This window comes from Meriones unguiculatus, chromosome 7 (assembly GCF_030254825.1).
Source record: "Meriones unguiculatus strain TT.TT164.6M chromosome 7, Bangor_MerUng_6.1, whole genome shotgun sequence".
Classification (NCBI taxonomy): domain Eukaryota; kingdom Metazoa; phylum Chordata; class Mammalia; order Rodentia; family Muridae; genus Meriones; species Meriones unguiculatus.
Window position 1 is genome coordinate 430,327 of NC_083355.1, and position 26,402 is coordinate 456,728.

The 26,402-nt window shown below is 37.3% G+C and overlaps 1 protein-coding gene across 1 annotated transcript; it reads left to right on the plus strand.

The window, feature by feature from the left end:
* Positions 1-6,907: 6,907 nt before the first annotated feature.
* Positions 6,908-12,367, plus strand: LOC110544461 (olfactory receptor 6C74-like). Its single transcript, XM_060386192.1, is given in 3 exon segments — positions 6,908-6,963; positions 11,340-12,024; positions 12,026-12,367. Coding segments are annotated over 3 exon segments (1,083 nt in total).
* Positions 12,368-26,402: the final 14,035 nt, after the last annotated feature.

Below are 26,402 nucleotides of genomic sequence, written 5' to 3' on the forward strand. Positions count from 1 at the left end.
TCATCTCCCCCTGGAGGGTGCAGCCTTACCAGGCCACAGAGGAAGATGATGCAGCTAGCCCTGATGACATCTGATAGGCTAGGGTCAGATAGAAGGGGAGGAGTCCTCTCCTATCAGGGGTCTAGTAAAAGGGCATAGGAGGAGAAAGAGAGGAAGGGTAGACCTAGGAGGGGATGAGGGAAGGGCTGCAGCAGGGATAAAAAGTGAATAAATTGTAATAAATAAATAAAATATAAAAAAGAGAAAACAATCCCAGGAAGGCAAACCCATTCACAAAAACCTTTTAAAAATTAAGTACCTTGGAATAAATCTAATTAATAATGTAAAAGCCTATACAATAAAATCTTTAGAACACTGAAGAAAGAAATTAAAGATAAAACCAGAACACTTGTATTCATAGGTTTAATGTGTAAATGGAATTCTATATTCAATGCATCTTTCTTTTTTTTTTTTTAATTTTTCATCAAGTACACTTTATTCATTCTGCATCCCCCCATAAACCCCTCCCTCCTCCCCTCCCAATCCCACCCTCCCTCCTCCCTCTGCTTGCATGCCACTCCCCAAGTCCACTAATAGGGGAGGTTCTCCTCTCCTTTCTGATCTTAGTCTGTCAGTTCACATCAAAAGTGGCTGCATTGTCCTCTACTATGGCCTGGTAAGGCTGCTCCCCCACAGAGGGAGGTGATCAAAGAGCGCTGGAGAGGACAGGGTCTCCACAAGGAGAGCAACAGAACAAGAAAATTTGAACACAGGGAACTTCCCAGAGACTCATACTCCAACCAAGGACTATTCATGGAGATAACCCAGAACCCCTGCACAGATGTAGCCCAGGGCAGTTCAGAGTCCAATTAGGTTACATAGTAATGTGAAGAGGGACTGCCTCTGACATAATCTTTCTTTAAAATAAATTGTAATAATTCCCAGAAATGGAAAAGAAAACCACAATTTTTTTTTCAATGCAGTTTATTCAGGAACATTGAACAATCCTCGGACCCTGGGGAAAGCCAGCCCACAGCTTAAATAGCCTCTGGGTAGCCAATCCAGGCGTGCCACGTGGGCAATGCAGATAGGTCCACATACATGGAAGCAAGCCAGATCCTCAGCCTTAGCCAAATGTGGAATTGTTTGTGACAGAGAGCACTCACCATCGGGAAGGTGGAAGGCGGAAACCCGCTCCGTCTTTAAGGCCCGGCATTCCGCAGCTCTTTACAGTTCCCCCTTTTTGTTTTAGACGCATCAGGCAAGAGTAGAGGTCTGATCTCTGATATTAGAAATAAATTGGGACTTTGTACCGATGTTCATTTAGGTGTCATCCACCCAAAGAGCATCAGACCCGTCCGATACCTTCACAATTTTAAAATTCAGATGGAAGTACAAACATTACAGATATCCCAAAACAATATTGACCAATGAAAGCACTGCTGGGATGTCACAATTATTAATAACAACTTAAACCACAGAGACCTAAAATAAAAATAGCACAGAACTACTGGCAAAACAAACACAGATATTAATTGAATAGATTAAAGCACCCTGATAAAAATACACCCATTCATAGCTGTGTAATGTTTGACCAAATATAAAAACAAAACAGAACAAAACAAATATAAAATTCAAAAACAAAACAAAAAAAAAAAACAAAAAAGATCCCTGATTTAAAATTTTATTTTTTTAATTAATTACAATGTAGTCACTTTATACTGCACTCTGCCCAATTTGGCTATTAGTCTCAGCATCTGCTTTATTACTCTCCTGGGTAGAATCATTCAGAGGCCCTCTGTGGTAGGCTCCTTTTCTGTTCCCTGTTTTCTCCCTTTTATGATGTCCATCCCATTGGCCTTTCTGAGTGAGGAGTTATCATCTTACCCTGGGTCCTCCTTCTTGCTCAACTTCTCTGTGTGTACAGACTTTTAGAATGTTTATATTATATTAACTGTCTAATATCTACTTATAAGTGAGTATATACCATGTGTGTCTTTCTGCTTCTGGGATACCTCACTCAGAGTGATCTTTTCTAGATCTCACCATTTGTCTGCAAATTTCATGATGTTCTTGTTTTTAATTGCTGAGTAGTATTTCATTGTGTAAATGTACCACAATTTCTGTATCCATTCCTCTGTTGAGGGATATCTGGGTGGTTTCCAGATTCTGGCTATTACGAATAAAGCTGCTATGAACATGGCTGAAAAAAATGTCCTTTTATATATTTGAGCATCTTTTGGATATATGCCTAGGAGTGGTATAGCTGGATCTTTAGGCAACACTATTCCTCATTGCCTGAGAAAGCTCCACAATGATTTCCAAAGTGGTTGTACAAGTTTACATTCTCACGAGCAATGGAGAAGGGTTCCCCTTTCTCCATATCCTCTCCAGCATGTGTTGTCGCTTGAGTTTTTTATTTTAGCTGTTCTGATGGTGTAAGATGAAATATCAGGATTGTTTTGATTTGCATTTCCCTATTAAGAATTCTCTGTTTAGCTCTGTACCCCATTTTTGATTGGATTACTTGGTTTTTTGGTGTTTGACTTCTTGAGTTCTTTATTTATTCTGGATATTAGCCCTGTTTCAGATATAGGGTTGATGAAGATCCTATTCCAGCCTGTAGGCAGTCGGTTCATTCTGATGACAGTGTCCTTTGCTTTACAGAGGCTTTTCAGTTTGATGATGTGCCATTTATTGATTTTTGATCTTAGAGACTGTGCTGTTGGTGTTCTGTTCAGGAAGTTGTCTCCTGTGCCAATGAGTTTAAGACTCTTCTCAGTTTTTTAATAATTTTTCTTTATTATTATAATTTTTTTTTACAATTTATTCACTTGGTATCCTGGCTGTAGCTCCCTCCCTCAATTCCTCCTTGTCCCACCCTCATTTTTCTGTTTCCCTTTTGTCTCTTCTTAGTCCACTAATAGGGAAGGTTCTCCTCCCCTGCTATCTGACCCTTGCCTATGGGTCTCATCAGTACTGTCTGGATTCTCTTTCTCTGCGCCAGTATCCCTCTGGAATCATGAGCTAAAATAAGCCCTACTTTTCTTACTTTTTTTTTGTCATGGGATTTTATCAATTAACAGAAGGTAACTACAAAAGAGATTTTACAGGTCCCAGAGAGATTACTACCATTATTTTGCTAAATGTACATAGTAGAAAGATACCCTCTATAAAGCTACTCCAGGACCTCATCAAAGAATTTTCTTTGTATGATGGATTGTTGCCAATACAGAAACTCAAAACCAAGTAAAGTTCAGCAAATAATTTTTATTAGCATGCTCACCACAAATAGGATGTCTGTATAGTTACACCTCATGCCATTGCCATCCAAAGTGATCATCATGGAAGAGGGGGCAGAAAGATGATAACAGTCAGAAAGACTAAAGACTAAAGGAAAACGATGTATTTTGGACATGACAGGATTGCTGCATCCTTTAGCTCACAGAAGCTAATACTCTCTGGGAAAAACCTGCCCAAACTCAAGACAATTGACATTACAGCTTGAAGGGGAAAGGCTTCAGAACCCTCTGCCTTTCGCTGAGGAGCTTTTGACAGCTGATAGCTTATAATAGAAAAACAGTCAGTTTTCTTCAAAGATATGGTTCCTGGTAGATTGACCACACTTCAGTGGATAGCCACACACTCATGAATATATGAGCATCACAAATTGGACTCTTGGTTTATTTCTGAAAAGAAGAAAAAAGTTAGGGATGGCAGGGGATGGCTATGGGAGGAGTTAGGAGGAGAAGTGGAAGTGAATATGATCAAAACATTATAATCATGTATAAATTTCAAAGAATTGATAAAATATACTAAAAAGAAATTTACTGTGAAATGCTATAATAAAATCTAATACTTTTTAACTAATTTAAAAAGTGGGATGTCTGCATCCATGACCTCCCTTCAAGGCTCAAGGATCTATGACAGCAAAAAGAGCTAGAAGTGATGGGTATCTTCCACACACATCAAGACTGACAGAGACTGTGACAGGAACAGCACAGAATGAAGCCATGTGGGGTCCTAACATATGAGGAGGAAGTAGATATGGGTTTTGTTCCCTAACCAAAATGTTATCTACAATTCATATTCACTTTGAAAGGAAAAAATTTAGTTCTCTCTAATAGAGTTGCACTGGATACATTAACTACATTTTTTATTAGTACATTCTTTTTTTTCTCTTTCTTTTTTAATTTTATTATTTTATTTTTTAATTTTAATTTTTATTAATTACAATTTATTCACTTTGTATACCCCCCTGTAGCTCCCTCCCTCCTCCACTCCCAATCCCACCCTCCCTTCCCCTTCTCCACCCATGCCCCTCCCCCAGTCCACAGATGGGGGAGGTCCTCCTCCCCTTCCTTCTGATCCTAGTCTATCAGGCCTCATCAGGAGTGGCTGCATTGTCTTCCTCTGTGTCCTGCTCCCCCTTCAGGGGGAGGTGATCAAAGAGCAAGCCAATCAGTTCATGTCAGAGACAGTCCCTGTCCCCATAACTATGAAACCCACTTGGACACTGAACTGCCATGGGCTATCTCTGTGCAAGGGTTCCAGGCCATCTCCATGAGTGGTCCTTGGCTGGAGTATCAGTCTCAGAAAAGACCCCTGTGCCCAGATTTTTTGGTTCGGTTTTGCTCTTGTCCTTTCCAGGCCTTACTGTTTCCCACTTCTTTCATAATATTTCCTGCACTCTGCCCAAAGGTTGGCCATAAGTCTCAGCATCTGCTTTGATACCCTTCAGGGTAGAGCCTTTAAGAAGCCCTCTGTGGCAGGCTCCTGTCCTGTTCCCTGTTTTCTCTCTCTTCTGATGTCCGTCCTTTTTTCCTTTCTGAATGGGGATTGAGCATCTTAGCCAGACTTAAAGAAACTATTAACTACATCTTAAGGCAGCCCCCATCCATATAATTGGACAAAACAAAACAAAATCAATCGTGTTTTTGTAGGGGTGTGTGTATGTGTGTGTGTATGTATATGTATGTATGTATGTGTTGTGGTTTTAGTTTTTGGTTGTTTTGTTAAGAGAAAAAGATAAATGGAACATAAAACTAGAGATCAGAAATATTGGGAGATACTGGGGGATGGAAATATGATAAAATATATTGCATAATAAAAATTTAGTTAAAAATTAAAACTATATGTTATACATTTTTTTCAATAAAAATTTAAAAAAAAGATTTTTATTTTTAAAAACCTTTTAACTTTATTCATTTAGTTGTTCACTTTACATCCCAAACATATTCCCCACCTTTCTCTCCTCTGATCCCACCCTCTCTCCCTCCCTCTTCCCAAATGATCTTTATAAAACAGAAAACAAACCAAAAAACCATCCCACTGTTTTTATTATTATTATTATTAATTCATAAGAATTTTGCAAACATGCACTTTCTGTCTTCATGCAATAGACCATGGAATATACTTTTCACATGCCAGTCACTCAGCTTCATCAGTCACTGAGTTAACAGCTCACAGTACATTCTAAAAATCTTTTGTAGATACTTCTTTAAAAATTGTTCTTGCTCTATGGTCTACTTTCTCCTCTTCTAGCATACCAATTTATATGTATATTGGAACTTCCCTAGTTCTACACATTATAGAATGAACAGTATTTCATATACAATTTCATCAGTTCAACATTCTTATTTATCTAAAATTGTTTTAATGCCACATCAGCCATCATATTTTTGTTATCTTATCAATTATTTCAGTAATTCTACACTTCTATACAGCTTTAAATCCCATAAATAAAGCATATACTATATTAAAAAGTGATTGGGATTTTGGGGGGGGAGTAAGGTAGAATTACATTTTGGAAATTTCCCAAAGTGCAATTCTTCATCAGAAAGAAAATATCTTGCCATGCTATATAGGTTTCTCAGTTAGTGATGTCAGTATCTGTGAAAAGCTCTCTGGCATCATCTGCAACAAATTTAATCTTCATCAGTTTGAATTCATTTTGAAGGAGTCAGCTTATGGAATTTTACTTCTTTACCTTATTTTTAGCATATAGTCTGGAGGTTAGTCTCATAGAGACCTGACGGAAACAGATGCTCTTACCACTGTCTGTTCTTAAATAGGGAAGTCATCTGCAAGTGAACTTTTGGGCAAATTTTTACTGACTGATGTAGTTTTTATTTTAAGGAAGTTGCTTGTGGCCTTTTGTTTTAAAAATGCTATCCAAGGTTGCATAAACGAGTCCTGAGTTTTGTTCAGAATCCTGTCTTGACTCCATTCCTGGAGTCTCTGTCCCTATCATTCCCACTCCTTCCTTCAGGTAACCCTGCTCAACTTGCCCCATGGGACGGGACATCATTTTAATGATAGATTACTTAATAAAGAATAAGAGTATTTTCTGTTTTGACTTTCTGCGACTTGTTCTTACATGTAACCTAAGAGTAAATCTTTCCTGTATATTATATGTCTATAAAATTTCAGGTATTTTTCTTAAATATTTTATTTACTTATTTACAACCTGTAAGTTACTTTTGGAACTTTAATTAGGCTATGTTTACTAGCCATGCTATTATTATATAGATATTAATGTGCTGAGTTTGTTTGGAGACTAAAGTGTATAATAAGGTGAACTCCCACAAAGGATATTTCTTGTCAAGTGATGTTAATATTCTCCCATACAGATTTTATAATTATCTTCTCTCAAATATTTTTAAATGGTTAATTAGGAAGCCCATACATGTTCAGAAGATTTGAGAATCTAAGGTACTTTGAAGAAAATGGAAGAGTTACTATATGCCTCAGATTCCATTTGTCATCAGCAGAACAAGATTCCATATAGATAAGAGGAATTAGTATTAACTTTGTTATTTTACTTTTAGAGCTAATGATGAAAATGGTGAATTAGTGCACTTTCCCCAAAAATTCCCCAAGGACTTATACCAGGTCTGAGTAAAAATGTCATTCATTATTAAGGAACATGACAACCTCCAATGATATGGAGTCAAAGTCTGATTTATTAAAGACTAAAATGAGGTAGGGACTATAGTCCTTCAGTTACAACAGAACAGGAACACAGTACTGTTTAGGAATATATTAATTATTCCATTTATAGGAAAAACAGCAGTGGAGTTGAGATGTTATATCATGTATTGTGATTAAAGAGGGGAAATATGATTACTTGTAAAATGAGCTGGGATTTAATCTGAACAAGTTCTCCACTGAAACTGATGAGGCAAATTGGAAAATATTCATTTGGAAGACATTTTTAAATTGGATTTTAGGACAAAAATAAAGTGCTACAATGTATCCACAAACAAAACCTCTGTGGAACTCAAAAAGAGTATTTTCAGTATTTGTCAACTTGTATACAAAGAGATTTTATAAAAACAGTTCTGTCTTGAATATGGATTATATCAACTAAATTCAGCATTAGAGAAAATTCTAATAACATCCATGAAACCCATAGTTAAACTTTCCATGTATATGTCTCAAAGCATATATGTCTCCAATGTTATGTTTGTTGACTAGAAAAGCTTTACACATATTGTACTGGTATGCATTGCTTTAAGAATTTAAGAATTAGGAAATATACCACAATTTCAGTATTCATTTCTCCATTGAGGGACATCTGAGTTGTTTCCAAGTTCTGGCTATTATGAATAAAGCTGCTACGAACACGGTTGAACAAATGTCCTTGTTGTGTATTTGAGAACATTTTGGGTATATGCCCAGGAAAGGTATACCTGGATCTTGAGGTAGCACTGTTCTTAATTGTCTGAGAAAGTGCCAGATTGATTTCCAAAGTGGTTGTACAAGTTTACATTCCCACCAGCAATGGAGGAGGGTTCCTCTTTCTCCACATCCTCTCCAGCATTTATTGTCGCTTGACTTTTTTTTTATCTTAGCTGTTCTGATGGGTATAAGGCACAATGGAATACTACTTAGCAATTAAAAACAAGGAAATCATGAATTTTGCAGGCAAATGGTAGGATATAGAAAAGATCATCCTGAATGAGGTATCCCAGAAGCAGAAATATACACATGGAATATACTCACTTATAAGTGGATACTAAACCTATAATATAGGATAAACATCTGAAAATCTGGACACCTAAGGAAGCTAAGCAAGAAGGAGAACCCTGGGTAAGATGATCAGTCCTCACTCAGAAAGCAAACCTGATGGACATGGTAAGAAGGAGAAAACAGGAAACAGGATATGATCCTACCAGAGGGTCTCTGAAAGACTCTACCCAGCAATGTATCAAAGCAGATGCTGAGACTCTTGACCAAACTTTGGGCAGAGTTCAGGGAATTCTGTGAAAGAAGGGGGAGATAGTGGGATCTGGAGAGGACAGGAGTTCCACAAGGACAGCAACAGAACCAAAGTATCTGGACACAGGGGACTTTTCTGAGACTGATACTCCAACCAAGGACCATTCATGGATATAACCTAGAACCCCTGCTCAGATGTAGTCCATGGCAGCTCAGTATCCAAGTGGGTGTCCTAAGTAAAGGGAACAGGAGCTGTCTTTGACATGAACTCAGTGGCAGGCTCTTTGACCACCCCCACCGGCGTGGGGAGCAGCCTTGCCAGGACACAGAGGAGGACAATGCAGGTAGTCCTGATGAGACCTGATAAACTAGGGTCAGATGGAACAGGAAGATGACCTTCCCTATCAGTGGACTTGGAGAGGGGAATGGGAGGAGATGAGGGAGGGTGGGTAGGATTGGGAGGAAATGGAGGGAGGGGGCGACAGCTTGAATACAAAGTGAATAAACTCTAATTAATATAAAAAATAAAACTAATTAAAAAATAATTGGGAAATAAAACAGTTAACATCGGAGGTAGTGCTGAATGTAAATTATTTATTACAACAACAAGGCTACTCAAGTTGAACTGGAAAATAATTGAGACGAAAAATAATTGAGACGAAATGTTTTAAATTTAATGTAAAATTTTACTTGCTGATTCAAACTTAAATTGAAAACTTCTGAGGTTGATTTTTCTGATGAACTAGTTCAATTTGGTAGTACCAAAGAACTCCAAAATTAATAAATACCTCTAACAACTAATCACTTTAATTATTTATTTCAAAGTTCATTTTCATTAGTTTAGCCCCTTAAAATATACAGTATCTCTGGATGTGGTGGTGCATGCCTTAAAATCCAGCACTCAGAGGCAGAATCATCTGTGTAAGTTCAAGATCACCCTAGACTATATCAGGTATCTCTAAATCACTCCTGAACTAAACAAATCTAAGGGCACATCCATATGGGCTTTAAAAATCCTGATTGATACTGATCTCAGCTCCACTGACAAGTATCCAAAGTTACTAAATATTTCTCTCACTTTCTTTATTAAATGTTTCTATAATTAAACTTTTAACTTTTTTTTGACAATCAACATTTTACTTGGTCTGTTTCTAAGGAATAAGATTATTATTCTTGGATACAGAAATTGTGCTACATCTAAACAATGGAATATTACTCAGCAATAAAAAGCAAGGAAATCATGAAATTTGCAGGTAAATGGTGGGATCTGGAAAAGATCATCCTGAGTGAGCTATCCCAGAAGCAGAAAGACACACATGGTATATACTCACTCATATAGACACATAATATAGGATAAACCTACTAAAATCTGTACACCTAAAGAAACTAATCAAGAGGGAGGACTCTTGCTAAAATGCTCAATTACTATCCAGAAAAGCAAAGAGGCTGGACATCAGAAGAAGGAGAAAAGAGGGAACAAGTCAGGAGCCTGACGCAGAGGACCTCTGAAAGGCTCTGCCCTGCAGACTATCAGTGCAGATGCTGAGACTTATGGGCAACCTTCAAGCAGAGTGCAGGGAATCTTAGGAAAGAAGTGGGAAACAGTAAGATCTGGAGAGAACAGGAACTCCACAAGGAGAGCAACAGAACCAAAAAATCTGAGCACAGGGGTCTTTCCTGAGACCGATACTCCAAACAAGGACTATGCATGGAGATAACCTGAGACCCCTGCACAGATGTAGACCATGACAGTTCAGTATCCAACTGGGTTCCATTGTAATAGGAACAGGGGATGTCTCTGATATGAACTGATTGGCTGGCTCTTTAATTGCCTCCCCCTGAGGGGGAAGCAGCATTACCAGGCCACAGAAGAAGACAATGCAGCCACTCCTGATGAGACCTAATTGACTAGGATCAGAAGAAAGGAAAGAAGACCTCCCTTATCAGTGGACTTGGGGAGGGGCACGAATGCAGAGGGTGGAGGAAGGGAAAGATTGGGAAGGGAGGAAAGAGGGAACCACAGGGGGGATAAGAAGTGAATAAAGTGTAATTAATAAAGAAAAAAATGACACAATACTTTAAAAAAAAGATTATTATTCTTGTTTATAGCTAGTTAAAGACATTATGATTTTTTTGAAGACCACCTTAGATCATATAGAGAGTTCTTCATTAGCCTGGGATACATAGTGAAATTCTGTCTCAAAAAAAAAAAAAAAAATCAAATACCTCCTGTCAAGTCCCAGGGAGTGATGCAGAAGAGAAGGTGGAAAGAGTGTAAGATCCGGAGGAGACTGATGTTTCCAAGAAAACAGTGTCTTCAAGATACAGCAAGACTAATGCACACACTCGAAGACACTGTGGAAGCAAAACGCTTGTGTGGGTCAGGAGAGTGGAGACAGCTCTAAGAGAGGAAGTGGAAATGAGGCCCCATTCCTAACCAAGAAACTACTGGCAGCTGATAGCCCCTGGCCAAGGGAAAACCAGTTTTCTACAGTGGAGTCAGTCCTACTGGATATATCAACCACAGCAGGGCAGGCCTTATACCCAGGAGCGGTTAGCCAACACAAAACAAACGTCAGCCTTTCCCAAGGGCTTGCTCTTCCATTTTTTTGTTTCCGTATTTTTTATCTGTTGTTCTTGTTTGTTTGCTTTGTTTTGTTTTGGTGTTTTGGTGGTTATTTATTTTTTTTGAGAGAGAGAGAGAGAGAGGAAAAAAGACAGAACATGAGCATAAAGTTGGGTGGGTAGGAAAGTGGAGAGGATCTGGAGGAGTTTAAGGAGGGGAAAACCTGATCAAAATATATTTATATTAATATTCAGAAAATGCTTCGTTTGTAGAAACAAAGAAGGTTATCTCAATAAACTGTGTATTACTCAAATGAGCCTAAAATAATTTTTGGTATTTGGTAGGATTGGGAATTCTATTTTCAAAATGTGGAAAAAATGAGAAATGTGCAAAGATTTATCACTGAAAATAACACAGTTTTTTCCAATTGTAAAAACATCTGAAAATAATTGGAAATAAAGTGTCTATGAAATGGATTAGATAAGTGCTGTTATGCTCATAGTTCTGACCAATGACCAAATGTCAATACTTAGAAGGAAACAAAAGTTTCTCCATTTTCATTGCATTGTAGGATTCTCTATACCACCTCCAAATCTCTACAAAAGAGAACCTATCAATTACTATTTTCCATCAGGCTACAAAGATCTAGAAGTCATTTAGACACGAGAAATCACTCATTGGTGACAACTTTCATTCTTTTTGGGTTGACAGAAGACCCGAAGTGGCAAATTGTAATCTTCCTTTTCCTGTTCATAACATATGTGCTGAGCATCACTGGAAATCTTACCATTGTCCTTCTCACTCTGTTGGATTCCCACCTCAAAACACCCATGTATTTCTTCCTTCAAAAGTTTTCCATTTTAGAAATCTCGCTGACATCTACCTGCATCCCTAGGTTTTTGGTCAGTATAGTGACCATGGATAAAACTATTTCCGTGGAGGCTTGCTTCACCCAATTATTTGCTGCCCTTATATTTGGGATAGCACAGTTTTTCTTGCTGGCTGTCATGTCCTATGACCGCTATGTGGCCATTTGTAAACCTCTTCACTATGCAACCATCATGAACACCAAAGTCTGTATATGGCTGTTTGGCACCTGCTGTTTAATTGCCGTATTGGCGATCTGTCCTGGAGTTATTGTAAGTCTGAGTTTGGAATTCTGTGATACTGTGATTGAACACTTTATTTGTGACTACTCTCCCATCTTGAAGCTTTCCTGCAATGATACAAGACCCATCCAACTAGTCAATTTCATTTTTTGCCATCATTATTCTCCTGCTTACTTTGGCACTAGTAATGTTCTCTTATGGGAAAATCATCAGTACAATTCTAAGGTTCCCTTCTGTTCAGCAGCAGAAGGCGGCTTTCTCCACCTGTTCCTCTCATATGATTGTCGTCTCCATCTCTTATGGCAGCTGCATTTTTATGTATATCAAACCTTCTGCCGAGGAGAGGATATCTTTAAACAAGGGGATTGCCATACTCACTCTTGCACTTGCCCCTGTACCAAACCCTTTTATATATACCCTAAGAAATAAGCAAGTCAAAGATGCCCTGAAGGACAGCATTAAAAAATGTAGTGCAGCTACTTCAAAATAGTAAGTTTGGCTTGACCAAAGCATGTTAGTAAGATTATTAAATATTATAAGCCATATCAGCTACTGTTTTAACATATCTATATTTTGTTTCTGCACTGTGATGATTACTAAAGATGCCCATACTTGACTTTAAGTCTTCATGAAGATTTTTATATTTTAGTGATGGTATCTATGTTCATGTTTTCTCCTATGTGTTGTTGGAATCACTTTATTCTTTTAATTTAATGCTATGAGCTGTTTCATTACCAAATATTCCACTATGAGTTCCCAATGGAGTCATCATATGTCTCTGATTTTATAGCAAGTATTTGGTTAAGAATATTATGTGTGAACTATTCAAATAATAACTCATCTTAGTCTATAAATCTCTATAGAAACCTGCTATATTTTACTAAAATATATTAAAATTTTAGAAGCAAACTCTGCTTTCATCCTTCTTTCCTTTATTCTTTTTTATTCTTTATCTTTATTTTTAAAATATTGAATGATAGTAATTTTCTATATATATTCTTTCTTTCTTTTTATAGGTCATGTACAACATTTTCAAATTTTCTTTTTATTCTTTTTGTCTCAAGAAAATATTTAAAAATCTATATTTGCAAACAAATTTTATATATAGTCAGCATTAGTACATATTCTTGTGATATATTCCACTGTACTCATTTTGAAGACTTTTGATTTTCTGAAATCAAGAAATTATTAAGACTCAAAAGCATTAACATGTTTCATATCTGTTCTGTCTTGTGTACATGTCTGTTCTCTGTGTTAGACTCCAGTCAATCATTACCACTATTCATTATAATAGGCATCCATACATTGCTTTTTAGGTATCCTACTACAGACACATGGCAAAAACTGAAGCATATGCTTAACATACCAGAGTGTACAGGAAAAGAAAACTGGACATACTTTTATCTTAAGAATAAAATACATATTCTCTAAACTTGACAATTATATGTCTATATTGGTCCTTTAATGATCTTTTATTCCAGTTTGGTATACTTTTCACTACTCATAACTGTTCACTTTAGGTAGAACTATTCTAAATTTTCTGAGAAAGTGCCAGATTGATTTTCAAAGTGGTTGTATATTTTGCATGCTTTCTCCACATCCTTTCTAGCATATGCTGTCCTTGAGCTTTTTATCTTAGCCATTCCGATATGTATAAGATGGAATATCAGAGTCATTTTGACTTGTATTTCCCTGATGACTAATGACATTGAGCATTTTTTTATTATCTATTTATTCATCCATTTCTTTCTTTCTTTTGTCTTCTTTCTTTCTTTCTTCTTTCTTTCCCACCTGAGATTCCTTTGTTGAATTTTTTCTGTTTACCTCTTGGCCCATTTTTAATTAGATTATTTGTTTTGTTCGTGTTTAATTTCTTGAGTTCTTTGTATCTTTCAGATATTAGCCCTTTTTTTCAGATGTAGGGTTGGTGAAGATCTTTTCCCAATCTGTAGGATGCCACTTTGTTCTCTTGACAGTGTCCTTTGCTTTACAGAAGCTGTATCCAGCCATACTACTCCTGGGAATATACCCAAAAGTTGCTCCACAAGGACATTTGTTCAACTCTGTTCATAACATCTTTTTTTATAATAGCCAGAAACTCAACACATCCCAGATACCCCTCAACTGAAGAATGGATAAAGAAACAGTGGTACATTTACAAATGTAATACTACTTAGCTTTTAAAGACAAGGAAATCAAGAAATTTGCAGGCTAATAGATGGAACTAGAAAAGATCATCCCGAGTGAGGTAACCAAGACCCAGAAAAAGAAAGATACACATGGTATGTACTTGTAGGCACATTTCAGTCATATAGTACAGGATAACCATACTGCAATTCATAGACCCAAAAGAAGCTAGGTAACAAAGAAAGCCCAGTGGAGGATGATTGAATTTAACTCAGAAGAAGAAATAGAATAGGCAGCAAAAGTATTTAAAGAGACAGAACAGGATAGGAGAGGGAATATGGAGGGAAACAAGAGTGGGTAAACCAGTGTGGGGAGCAGATGTCAGGAGAGAAGGCACGGGAAGACAGAGAACTTGCAAAGAGAAGAAAAATGTGAGAGGGGACATTGCTGAGACAATCAGGAGACCTCCAACAGAGTAAGCTCCAGGGAGGATTTTCGGGGTGATTCTAGCCGAGACTGCATTATGGAGACTGAAGAGGCCAGCCTCTAATTAGACAGGACTGTTAGTGGAGGGAGGGGAACACCAACCCACCTACAAAAACTTTGAACAAATTTTTCCTGCCTACAAGATATGCAGGAATAAAGATAGAGCAGAGATGGAGGGAATGGCCAACATTTCCTGATCCAATCTGAGACCCACCCCATGGGAGAAAGCCAACCCCTGACACTAACAACAACACTCTGCTATGCTTGCAGATGGGAGCTGTTTCTGAGAGGCTCCAGTCAGCAAAAGATCAAAACAGATGCTGAGACTCACAGTCAAAGACTGGGAGTAGAGCAGGGAGCCTTGTGGAAGAGTTGGGGAAGGATACAAGGACCCAGAGGTGACAGAAGCTTCACAAGAAGACGAAAAGAGTCAACTAACCTGGGCTTGGGGGGCGTACAGAGACTGAAACCCCATTCAAAAACAATACATGGACTAGATCTAGGCTCCTTATGCATATATACCTGATGGGCAAGTTGGTCTTCTGTGGGTTCCCTAGTAAGGGTAGTGGGGGATTTTTCTAATACCGACTCTGTTGCATGCTTTTTGATCACCTCCTACTGGTGGGGCTGCCTTGCCAGGCCACTTGGAAGAGAATTTTTCAGTTTTAATGAAAGCTGAGTGCTGGGGTGGGTTAGTGGGGGGTTCTCCCTTTCCTGAGAGGTAGGGAATGGGGGAGAGGGAAAAATGGAGGGAGGTTGGGGTCAGGAGGAGAGGAGAATCTGGACTACAATTAAGATGCAAAATAAGCAACTAAATAAAATTAAAAGTTAAAAAATAATTCACTTCAGATTTTCTTTTTTTATTCATTTTTATTTTTTTATCAGTTACATTTTATTAACTCTGTATCCCAGCCGTGTCCCGATCCCTCATTCCCTCCCAGTCTCTCCCTCCCTCCGTCATCTCCAATGAGTGACCCCTATCAGATTTTCAAAGACAGAGGAAATAATCTGAAATTTATACTGTTATGGGAAGCCCACCAGAGATGACCATTCAAGCATAGTTTTTAGCTATTTAAAAATCTTTATTTCAGCTGCTGGGACTACAGTCATGTATTTGGGCCCTACGTGTAGCATCAATTGTCCAGAACTTGGGGTGTCTGAAGGCAGAAAACACATCCTGGAATCTCCCTAAGAAGCTGGATCAGATGGTATCAGCAATCAATCTGACAGAAGCTAAGTGGTTAGAAATTGGCTGGCTTCTACACAGGAAGCTAAGGTGAGCAGTTAGCCAGCTGCAGGGGGAGGTTTGTATAAGCAAGTCCTTTAACAGAAACCAAAGATAAATCAGTTGGGGTATCTTGACTTTAAGTACCTAGAATAGAGTTGGGTAATTTTCCATAGGATTCTCCGTCAAGGAGATCAAATTTTAGTTAAACCCGAGATGGGCTCAGCAGGAATGAATATAAGATGAAGGAACCTCAGAACTGCCATGCCCTGTCACAATGCTCTGTGCTCTTTAACTAAAATGCCCTAATACAGTAGTATCCTTACAGACAAGTCTATTTATCCTGGAGTCTTACTGAAATTTGGGTTTTCAAAACTTGGACAGCTTTTTACTAGCAGGAAGAATCTAAATGTATATGTATGCCTTAGAATCTAAGAATTTTATTTACATAGAGTATCTTTGTAGGTGGAAATAATTTACAAGGATTTTCTAACAATATTAATTATATATTGAAGCTGTTTTAATATTGTTTGCTTGTTTAGTGAGTTGTTTCCTAATTAGTACTTTTTAAGCCTAAGTACAATTTTATTGGAACTTAAAAGTTTTTACCTCCAGGGCAGACAAACTATAAATTTTAGAACCTACCCAGAGGAGAATGGAGGAAAAAAAAAAAAGGGAAAATCAAAATCAAAAACAAATAAACAAAATCATGGCATTTTCGTTGTTATAAATAAAGAAAATTCCAATCATTTAATTTTACCAATAAAGACTCAGGAACCGGATGCTGGGGTGAAAACCTCTTAGCTCAGAGAGGCAGAAAAACCACCCAGCTGACCGTTGTACTCAGCTCAGATCCCACAGGAAAATGTCGTTTTTACTCAGGTCACACCCCAGATAGAAAAAACCAAAAGCCCAAGGCCAAAGGCTTGCTAGCTCAGCTGACAGCTCAGAAGGAAAAGGCCTGATAGCTCACCTACAACTCTGGAGGAAAAAGCCAAAAGCCAAAAGCTCCTTCTTTTTCTCCATGATGTCTTAAAGTCCCTCCTTTCTTCTTAATTTCTGTCAGCTGGTTTCTTACTCCGCCTCTTGACCTAGGGTTGACTTTATTTAGATCTTGGATTAAAGGTAAGTGCTAGGGCTGAAACTCTCCCCAACTAAAAGCAGTTTTTTACAGTTCACTCTGGTTTCACAATGGGATCAAATATCCTGCAACACATTTGAATTACCAGTCTGGAGATCTGACACATAAAAGAAAGTAGCCACAGAGCTGGGGAGAGAGAAAGCAAGGAAGCAAGGAAAAAAGCAAGGAAGCCCAAAGTATCAAAGCATCCATAGGTTCTGGCCATAGGATATATATATATATGACAATATATATATATATGTGATATATATGTATATATACATACATACCATACATAGATGCATATATATATAGAGAGAGAGAGAGAGAGAGAGAAAGAGAAAGAGAAGAGAAACTTGCAGATTTTTTGCATGTGTTTTCAGAAAAGTAGGCTGACCCTGCCAAACCTTGTGGTCTTTCTGCTTGTAAGGACTGAGCTAGGAGTTGAAATTCTGAAAAAAAAAATCAGTATCTCATATAAGAAATAATTATTTCACTTATCTCTGTAGCATGACTTAAATTGAGCCCAACTTCCTAGACATGGTCCTTCCTTCTTAACATGTAGTCCATTGCTAGGTGGCTTGGCCAGCTAGAATATTAGCTCTCTGACACAGCCAGAAATTCTGTTCTTTTGACCAGAAATTTTCTCTTAATGGACCTTTATTGCTATTCTTACACCCCCCTAAATCAAAAGGTAACAATGAAATTATTTAGGAACTGAATAAGGCATCAGAATCCCCAAACATTGCTGGCATCTAGTTTCTGTGAAGGACAAGGCTGTCAAGAGGCCTAAGTATATTTCTGACACTAGCCACAAAAGAAACTGGTTACATTTCTTTTGGATCATTATACCAAGTATAGTGAGTCAATATTTAACTGCTGTTCTTGGCACCACAACCACCTCATTCCAAACAGGTAATGCTAACTGCCATTAGGAAATTGAGGTAATGACAAATCTAGCTTCTTTGATTTCAATTGGGGTGTGTGATTTGAAAGTTAAGGGTATTTCTCCAGTAGACCCGCCTAAAGGATACCCATAATCTGCATAAGTGGATTAATTTATATTACTTTAAAATGTAGAGAGAAAAAGAAAGTCTTTGACTGGTGGCCAGAAAAACATGTGAAAGATAAATAAAGACAAGAATTATTAGCATTAAAAATTCAAGTCAGGGAAACAGAAAAAGCAAAAACAGAGGATAATTTTTAAATGTTCAAATCAACATCCTCCAGAATCTTTTTAAATTTATTATTTATTAAAATGTATTCACTTCATATCCTAGCTGTAGCCTCCTCCCTCAAATCTTCCGGTCCCACCATCCCTCCCACTTCTCCCCTTATGACCATCCTCTAGTCCACTGATAAGGGGGGTCCTCCTCCCCTTCTGTCTGACCCTAGCCTATCGGTTCACACCAGGACAGGCTGCATTGTCTTCCTCTGTGGCCTGGTAAGGCTGCACCCACCAGGAGGAAGTGCTCAAGGAGCTGGCCACTGAGTTTATGTCAGAGATAACCTCTTTCCATAGGAGACTGAGGTGTCTATTGGCCACATCTGAGCAGGGGGTCTAGGTCCTCTCTATGCATGGTCATTGGTTGGAGTATCAGTTTCTGCAGGGACTCCTGGGCCCAGATTTTTTGGCTCTGTTGGTCTCTCTGTGGAACTCCTGTCTTCTCCAGGTCTTTCTATCTTCCCCTTCTTTCACAAGATTCCCTGTACTCTGCCCAAAGTTTGGCTATGAGTCTGCTTCAATACCCTGATCAGTAGAGTCTTTTAGAGGCCCTCTGTGGTAGGCTCCTGTCCTGTTCCCTGTCTTCTCCTGCTTCCAATGTCCATCCTATTTGTCCTTCTGAATGAGGATTGAGCACCTTCCTTAGGGTCCTTCTTCTTGTTTGTTTTTTTTTTTTAGGAATTTAGATTTTAGTATTGTTAGTTTAAATTATATGTCTAATATCAATTTATAAATAAGTATATACCATGTGTGTCTTTCTGCTACTGGGTCACCTATCTCAGAATTATCTTTTCTAGATCCATTCAGGAAAAGATCTTCCTCAACCCTATATCTGAAAGAGGGCTAATATCCAGAATATATAAAGAACTCAAAAGTTAAGCACCAACAAACCAAGTAATCAAATTAAAAAATAGGGTACAGCGGTAACAGAGAATTCTCAATAGAGGAATATCGAATGGCAGAGAAACAAAGAAATGTTCAATGTTCTTAGTCATCAGGGAAATATAAATCAAAATGACCTTGAGATTTCAACTTACACCCATCAGATTGGCTAAGATCAAAAGCCCAAGTGACAACACATACTGGAAAAGATGTGGAGAAAGGGGAACCCTCCCCCATTGCTGGTGGGAATGTAAACTTGTACAACCACTCTGGAAATAAATCTGGTGCTTTCTCAGATAATTAGATCCAGTTATATCACCTCAAGATCCAGCTTTATCATGCCTAGGTATATATCCAAAATATGCTCAAGTATACAAGAAGGACATTTACTCAACCATGTTTGAACCACTTTATTAATAATAGCCAGAATCTGGAAACAATCCAGATGTCCCTGAATGGATGAATAGATACAGAAATTGTTGTACATTTACACAATGGAATACTACTCAGCAATTAAAAACAAGGACAACATAAAATTTGCAGACAAATGGTGGGATCTAGAAAAGATCATCCTGAATGAGGTATCCCAGAAGTAGAAGGACACACATGGTATATATTCACTTATAATTGGGTGTTGGACATGTAATATAGGATAAACATACTAAACTCTGTACACCTAAAGAAGCTGAGCAAGAAGGAGGACTCTGGGTAAGATGATCAATACTCATTCAGAAAAGCAAACGGAATGGACATCAGAAGAGGGACAAAACAGGGAGCAGAAGAGAATCCTACCACAGAGGGCCTCTGAAAGACTCTACCCAGCAGGGTAGTAAAGCAGATGCTGAGACTCATGGCCAACCTTTGGGCAGAGTGCAGGGAATCTTAGGAAAGAAGGGGGAGATAGAAAGACCTGGAGCAGACAGTAGCTCCAGAAGGAAAACAACAGAACGAAGAAGTCTGGGCCCAGGTGTCTTTTCTGAGACTGATACTCCAACCAAGGACCATGCATAGAGATAATCTAGAACCCCTGTAGCCCATGGCAACTCAGGTCCAATTGGGTTTCCTAGTAAGGGGAACAGGGGGCTATCTCTTACATGAACTCAGTGGCTGGCTCTTTGATCACCTCCACCTGTTGTAGGAGCAACCTTAGCAGGACACAGAGGAAGACAGTACAGTCAGCCTGATAGGCTAGGGTCTGATGGAAGTGGAGGAAGATCTCCCCTATCAATGGACTGGGGGAGGGGAATGGAAGGAGAAGAGAAAGGAAGGGTGGAGTTGGGAAGGGACAAGTGAAAGGGCTACAGCTGGGATACAAAGTGAATAAATTGTAATTAATAGAAAAATAAATAAATTTAAAAAATATTTGGAAGGAGTATAGATATACAAAACATGGCCCAATAGTAGCGTATGCCTCAAGACCTAGGACCCCACTAGTCATGGGCTTTTCACAATAGGCATGAACATCTTTCTTTGAAGGAACCTTAAATTAAATCAGAAAGTGATTAGTTAGCTCCATAAAAGGCATGCCTCCTTTCCACCAGAAAGGAAACAACTTGCCAGATAGTTTAGTTATTTGGCCTGAAGGGTCCACAGCTGGGTAGAACAATTGAGGCCTTCTCTCCCTCAACAACCTGACAGCAGTTTTCTCCAACATGAAATCTAACCATCTGGGCTCAGGCTTCTACCTTAGTTCCATCTTTATCACTGTATGCATTACAGCAAAGCATGAGATATCTTTAACAGTAAAGCCTCATTACTTATCTATGCTGTGAAACCAACTGAAGTGGCATTAGCCTGTTTTGTTTTGGGGGGCACAGGAGGCTTTCTCACCAACTTCTAGAGAGGTATCATACTTCTGGCACTGATATTTTCCTTTACATGGTTTTGGGAACAGTATTATCCATGTTGGAGGTACACCATAGTTCAAATTCACTGACAAAAGTTATATATACTAATAAATTAGTTGGTTTCCATGTGGCTTAGTTTTGAACAACATCTCCTTACTGTTTCCTCTTCTCTATACTTCTTGTCTCCTACCCTTTCTTAAACCTTTGCACATTTTCCTGGGTTCATATCATACCTCTTCTTCTCCCCTCCATACCTTGCCCTCTTTCCTCTTTCCCATGGTTCTTTTTAAACTCTCTGAAATTTGTAGACATTAACTTCAACTTGAACAGAAAAATCTAAACTTTTGAAGGTAGAATCCACATATGAGAGATAAGAAGTGACATTTGACTTCCTGAGGCAGCATTTCCTCATTTAGTCAACTTCTTCATTTAATTTTGCCTCTTCCTTTCATTCATTTTCATGAAATTTCATAATTTTTTTTCTTTTTTAGAAAGAGTGGGGTAGATGACTCATACCATACTTCTGTACTGAGCTCTTTAAGGAACTAACACACTGACGTGTTTTTAGTATTTAATGACTCAGAGTTAGTTTATAGCAGTTACAGTCTCACCAACTCTTCCCAACTCTTTCCATCTGTTTTCTTGATACCTTGGCTGGAGTTGGCTGCATAGAATCTCAAAGTAATTTAATTTTCACATTTTTGTTGGATAAGAATAAATACTTAACACCTTTAAAATGTTAATAGATTTATATTTCTTATTTTCAGGGCCTTCTTTTAGTTCCATGGTCCATTTTTATTAAATTGTTTTTTTTCTTGATGTTTACAGTTTTGAGGGGTTGTTTTATATTTTATATATTAGGCCTTTGTTATGTGTGGAGTTGGCAAAGATTGTCACATTCTGTGGACTTCCTCTTCATTCATATAGCAGTTTCCGTTCTACAGATACGCTTTTTACATTTACTTTTTGCCTCATTTCCTAAGTAACATATTTAGAAAGTCCTTACCTACGCCAGTATTTTGTAATGTTTTCCTACTGCTTCTGCTGTTTCACATGTTCAATGTGATGAGTTTGTCCTTCTTCTCCTTTTCTCACTTGGTCTATCATAAAATTCTTATATCAATGTGAAATGAAGTCTTATGTCTAAAAAGTGGATGATAAGAATGCAAAGTGAAAAAAACCTGAAAATATTGCTGGAATAGATGTAAATTAGTAATTCATTATGGGAATAAGGATAGAGGCATCACAAAACAACTACAGACATAATGTTACCAGATAAACCACTCCAAGGTATACACCACAGGTGTCAGACGTTATATAAGATATGAGTGAGCAGCCATGTTTATTGCTGCACTTTTCACAATATCTATGTCATGGAGTCAGCCTAAGTGACTCTCAACAGGGAGATGTATTGAGAAACTGTAGTAGACAAACATAAGTAACATTCAGCCTCCCAAAGAAGAAAATTATGCTAATTTCAGGAAAATGGATAGAACTAGAATTCAGCACATAAAACAACAAGTCAGATTCCCTTGAAATAAGTGCTTTGAAATCCCTCTATGTACTTCTGTGGTGGTGTGTTTGGCAGAATATATTGTTAAACAAATAATCCAGATGGAACAGGGTATTTGTAGAAAACACAGTGAGATTAGAATTAATTGTTCTGCAACAGGTTATCTTTTTCTTTATCAATTTTATAGCCATTTGAAATAGCCTTTATTTTCTCTGATTTTAAACCCAGAACTGTATATCTACAAATTAAAAAAAAATGGACATATGACATAAATAAAAAGAATATTCTGTAATTAACTATCTAGAACCATAACTTTAAAAAGTAAAAGTTTGTGCATATATTTTTATTTCTATACAAACTACTTCTGTATCTAAATTTGGCAGTCCCTTAGGAAATAAATGATGGTCTTCATTTGCAGTTATCCTGAGAGTTTGTTGTTCTTAGATTCTTTCCTATAGGACACAAAGGCACAGATCGTTCATTACGTCAGAAACAGTGAATTCTCATATTGTGCTGCATGTCATATGTAGCCAGGTTTACAATGCTTCAGACAAGTGAGCTGTATGCAGTAAGGGATAGAAGTGGTAATTTCATGCACCTTCCTATAAAAAATAAATTAGTCACAATGTTATCTCTAAGATGACAGAGAAGTCAGTCATGTATTTTAACTTAGAGATGATCCAACCATAGTCTTCATTTTTCAGGAGAGTGGCTGGAATGTGGCAGTGCACGTTTGCCAGAATCAAGATACACAGCTTCGAAAGCTTTTAAACTGATACACGGTAAATGTCTTAATGTATTTTATATTGACCTATGGAGATAAAATGGCAACTGATTATAAGTAAGATGCAAAAATAACTTGACATTAGAGAATATTTTAATTCTTATGTGATATTCTTAATATCCAACAAAACTCAATACATTGTGTTTCTTGGCCTGTGAGTCATATGATCTCATAATGTGATTTTGCTGTTATTTATCCTTTATTGTATACTGGGGAAAATGTGTGGTATATGTAATTGTTAAAGCAGAATATGCCAGAAGTTTCAAATAAGAAAATTCTAAAGTATTATAAAATTAGATATTGATATCAGTGCTGTCAATGGCACAGATTTTATAAATGAAATCATTAAACACTATGTTGTTTTACAAGTATCTGTATGTCCTGAAGAACCTCACAATTTCAAATGTGAAATTATTTTTCACAATGTTTTATGGTTATATCAGAGTTGAATAAATACCCGGATGCTGAATATTTTTTCAAAGCAAAGTTGGTTTGGTATACTAGAGGGTTTTTTTTTTTTAACTGTAGGCTTCAGATGCCCAGGGTGCTCTGTCTCAAGTCTTCAGCTCCTTTAGAGACTATTTATAGGTCCAAGTACTCACATATCTCCTTCAGAAATTTCCCGTAAGTGACAAAAAGAGGACATTTATCTCTGAATAACTTTTGATTCTTTATATTTTATTTTTGTATTTGTACAGTTTTCTAAAATATGACTTACACTTCATAGGTTGAAGATAATTTTAGTTTATCATCAGTTCAGAACACATGATCTTATACATTTTCTACTTTAAATGACTTAATTTTTTTCATTATGATGATTTAAAATAAAAAGCCACTTGGTAAATGTTTCCCTAGAGATATCACTAAAACTTTGTAAATGAAATGTTTCATAAAATGAATTCTAAACAAAATTTAATGTATTAATTCAATTTTACTAATTTTATTAATAAATTTTAATTCTAATTTAATTTCTAAGATAATTTTAAAAAGATTACTTTTCAAACTAAGAGTTCTGAAAGTAACTTCCTAGTTAACCCTCTGCTATGAACTAGAATACTTCTTTTACTTTGCTCCTACTTGATAACATAATGTAAATATAAATGATTAAATATAAAGTTTATGAAATGGTGAATATTTTTATTAATAGGCAAGTCTTTGGTGACATTCCATATACTACTCCCTTTCCAATACAGTTTCATTAGAAACAGTTTGGTGATGTTACCACTGAGAGCAACATAGCATTTATACACAGCATAACACAATACTGCTATGGGAATATTCAAATAGTGTCACGTACACTATCAAACATTTGCTCTTCCTATCACATACTGTGTGTTAAAAGTTTCTAGATTCTTTCTTTGTGATATTTTCCTTCTGTCATGCTCACTTGAAAAGTACTTCTATGACATTGTCTGTCCACTAGGAAATAAGCAAAGATCTGTTTTTACAGTATTGCCCATATCATATACTTACGTTCATAAATTAGCTTTCATACTTTAAATCTTTATTCTCTTGAATTTCTTTACATGAAAAGAAAAAAATAAACATTTATGCCTTTATAATCACTTTTCTTTCTCTTTGTGTTTTTCTTAATATACTGTAAAAACATACGTATTTCCTCATTTCTACAGTATTTTGCTATACATCTAATGAGCTTAGAGACTATTTTTTAATGTTTTTTATTTATGTTTTAAAAATTAAAGCTTATTCACTTTGTATCCCAGCTGCAACCCCTTCTCTCATCCCCTCCCAACCCACCATCTCTTCCTCATCTCCTCTCATACCCCTCCCCAAGTCCACTGACAGGGGAGGACCTCCTCTTTTCCATCTGACTCTAGCCTATCAGGTCTCATCAGGACTGGCTGTATTGTCTTCCTCTGTGGGCTGCAAGGCTGCTCCTCCATTAGGGGGAGGTGATCAAAGAGCAAGCCCCTGAGTTCATGTCAGAGACAGTTTCTGTTCCCCTTACTAGGAAAACCCACTTGGATACCAAACTGCCATGGGCTACATCTGAGCAGGGGTTCTAGGTTATCTCCATGCATGGTCCTTGGTTTTTAAACCACGGAAATATGAAAAAATGTTATGTTGCTCTCAGTGGTAACATCATCAAACTGTTTCTAAAGAAACTGTATTGGAAAGGAAGTAGTATCTGGAATGTCACCAAAGATTTAAAATTCTTATAAGAAAAACAATTTAATTCACCCATTTGTTACATGAGAATATTGGGAAGAAAATATAATTACTCCCACAAAATTCACTAAGAATTAGTTTCAGCTTTGTTGGAATGATTGAAGTAGACTCCATAAACAAATTCTAGATACTGAGGAAGGCAAAGATTGTTTCTGTGGGGCTATTTTAAATTCCATATACATATTATTATTTGTGTGTCATTTGATTCTACTTCATAAATTAATTAGGAGGGAATTACAAGCTATCTTAGGTCCTATGCATTAGACAAAAACATGGGTTTTCAAACTTAAAGTATGTTGTTATAATTATTCACTTGAAAACTGTGATAGTTATAAAACTATAAATTACGGTTTTATATTGACTCAAGATACTTTAGAAATGTGACGTATCTGGGGAGGGGTTGTTCATTTGTTTACGTCCCTGCCACCTCTCCTCCTATTTCCTCCCAGCCACTTTCGCGCTCCCCACCCCCATCCACTCCTTCATTTCTCTTCAGAAAAGGGCAGGCATCCCATGGATGTCAACCAGTCATGGCATATCAAGATGCAGTAAGACTATTAAGGCTGAACAAGACAACCCAGTAAGTTTCCAGAGGCGGGAAACAGAGAGAGGCCTTTCTCCCACTGTTAGGGATCCCACAGGAAGACTAAGCAACACAACTGCACATATGTGCAGAGGCCTGTATCAGTCCCATGTAGGCTCCCTGGTTGATAATTCCTTCTCTTTAGGCCCCTATAAGCCCAGGTTAGTTGATTCTGTGGGTAGAAATAAAACGCATTTGTTAAAAAACTCTTTCTAAAAAATGAATGAGCCTTGCATATCTATTTGAAATACCGTATTTATGTTTAGAGGTGAAACATTAGTTATTACTTTTTCTGTACATATTTTTTGTCTCTCTTATTTGTCATGAGTCATAGGATATGAGAAGCAAATTATATTAAAAAAAAAAAAAAGAGCTGGGGTTGGGGATTTACTCAGTGGTAGAGTACTTGCCTAGCAAGTGCAAGGCATTGGGTTAGGTCCTCAGCTCTGGAAAAAAAAAGGCAAAAAAGGAGCTTATGGTAATGGGTTGAACTGTAGACTCAGTTTGAAACTTGTACTCTCTTCATGTTTTCCAATTATTTCC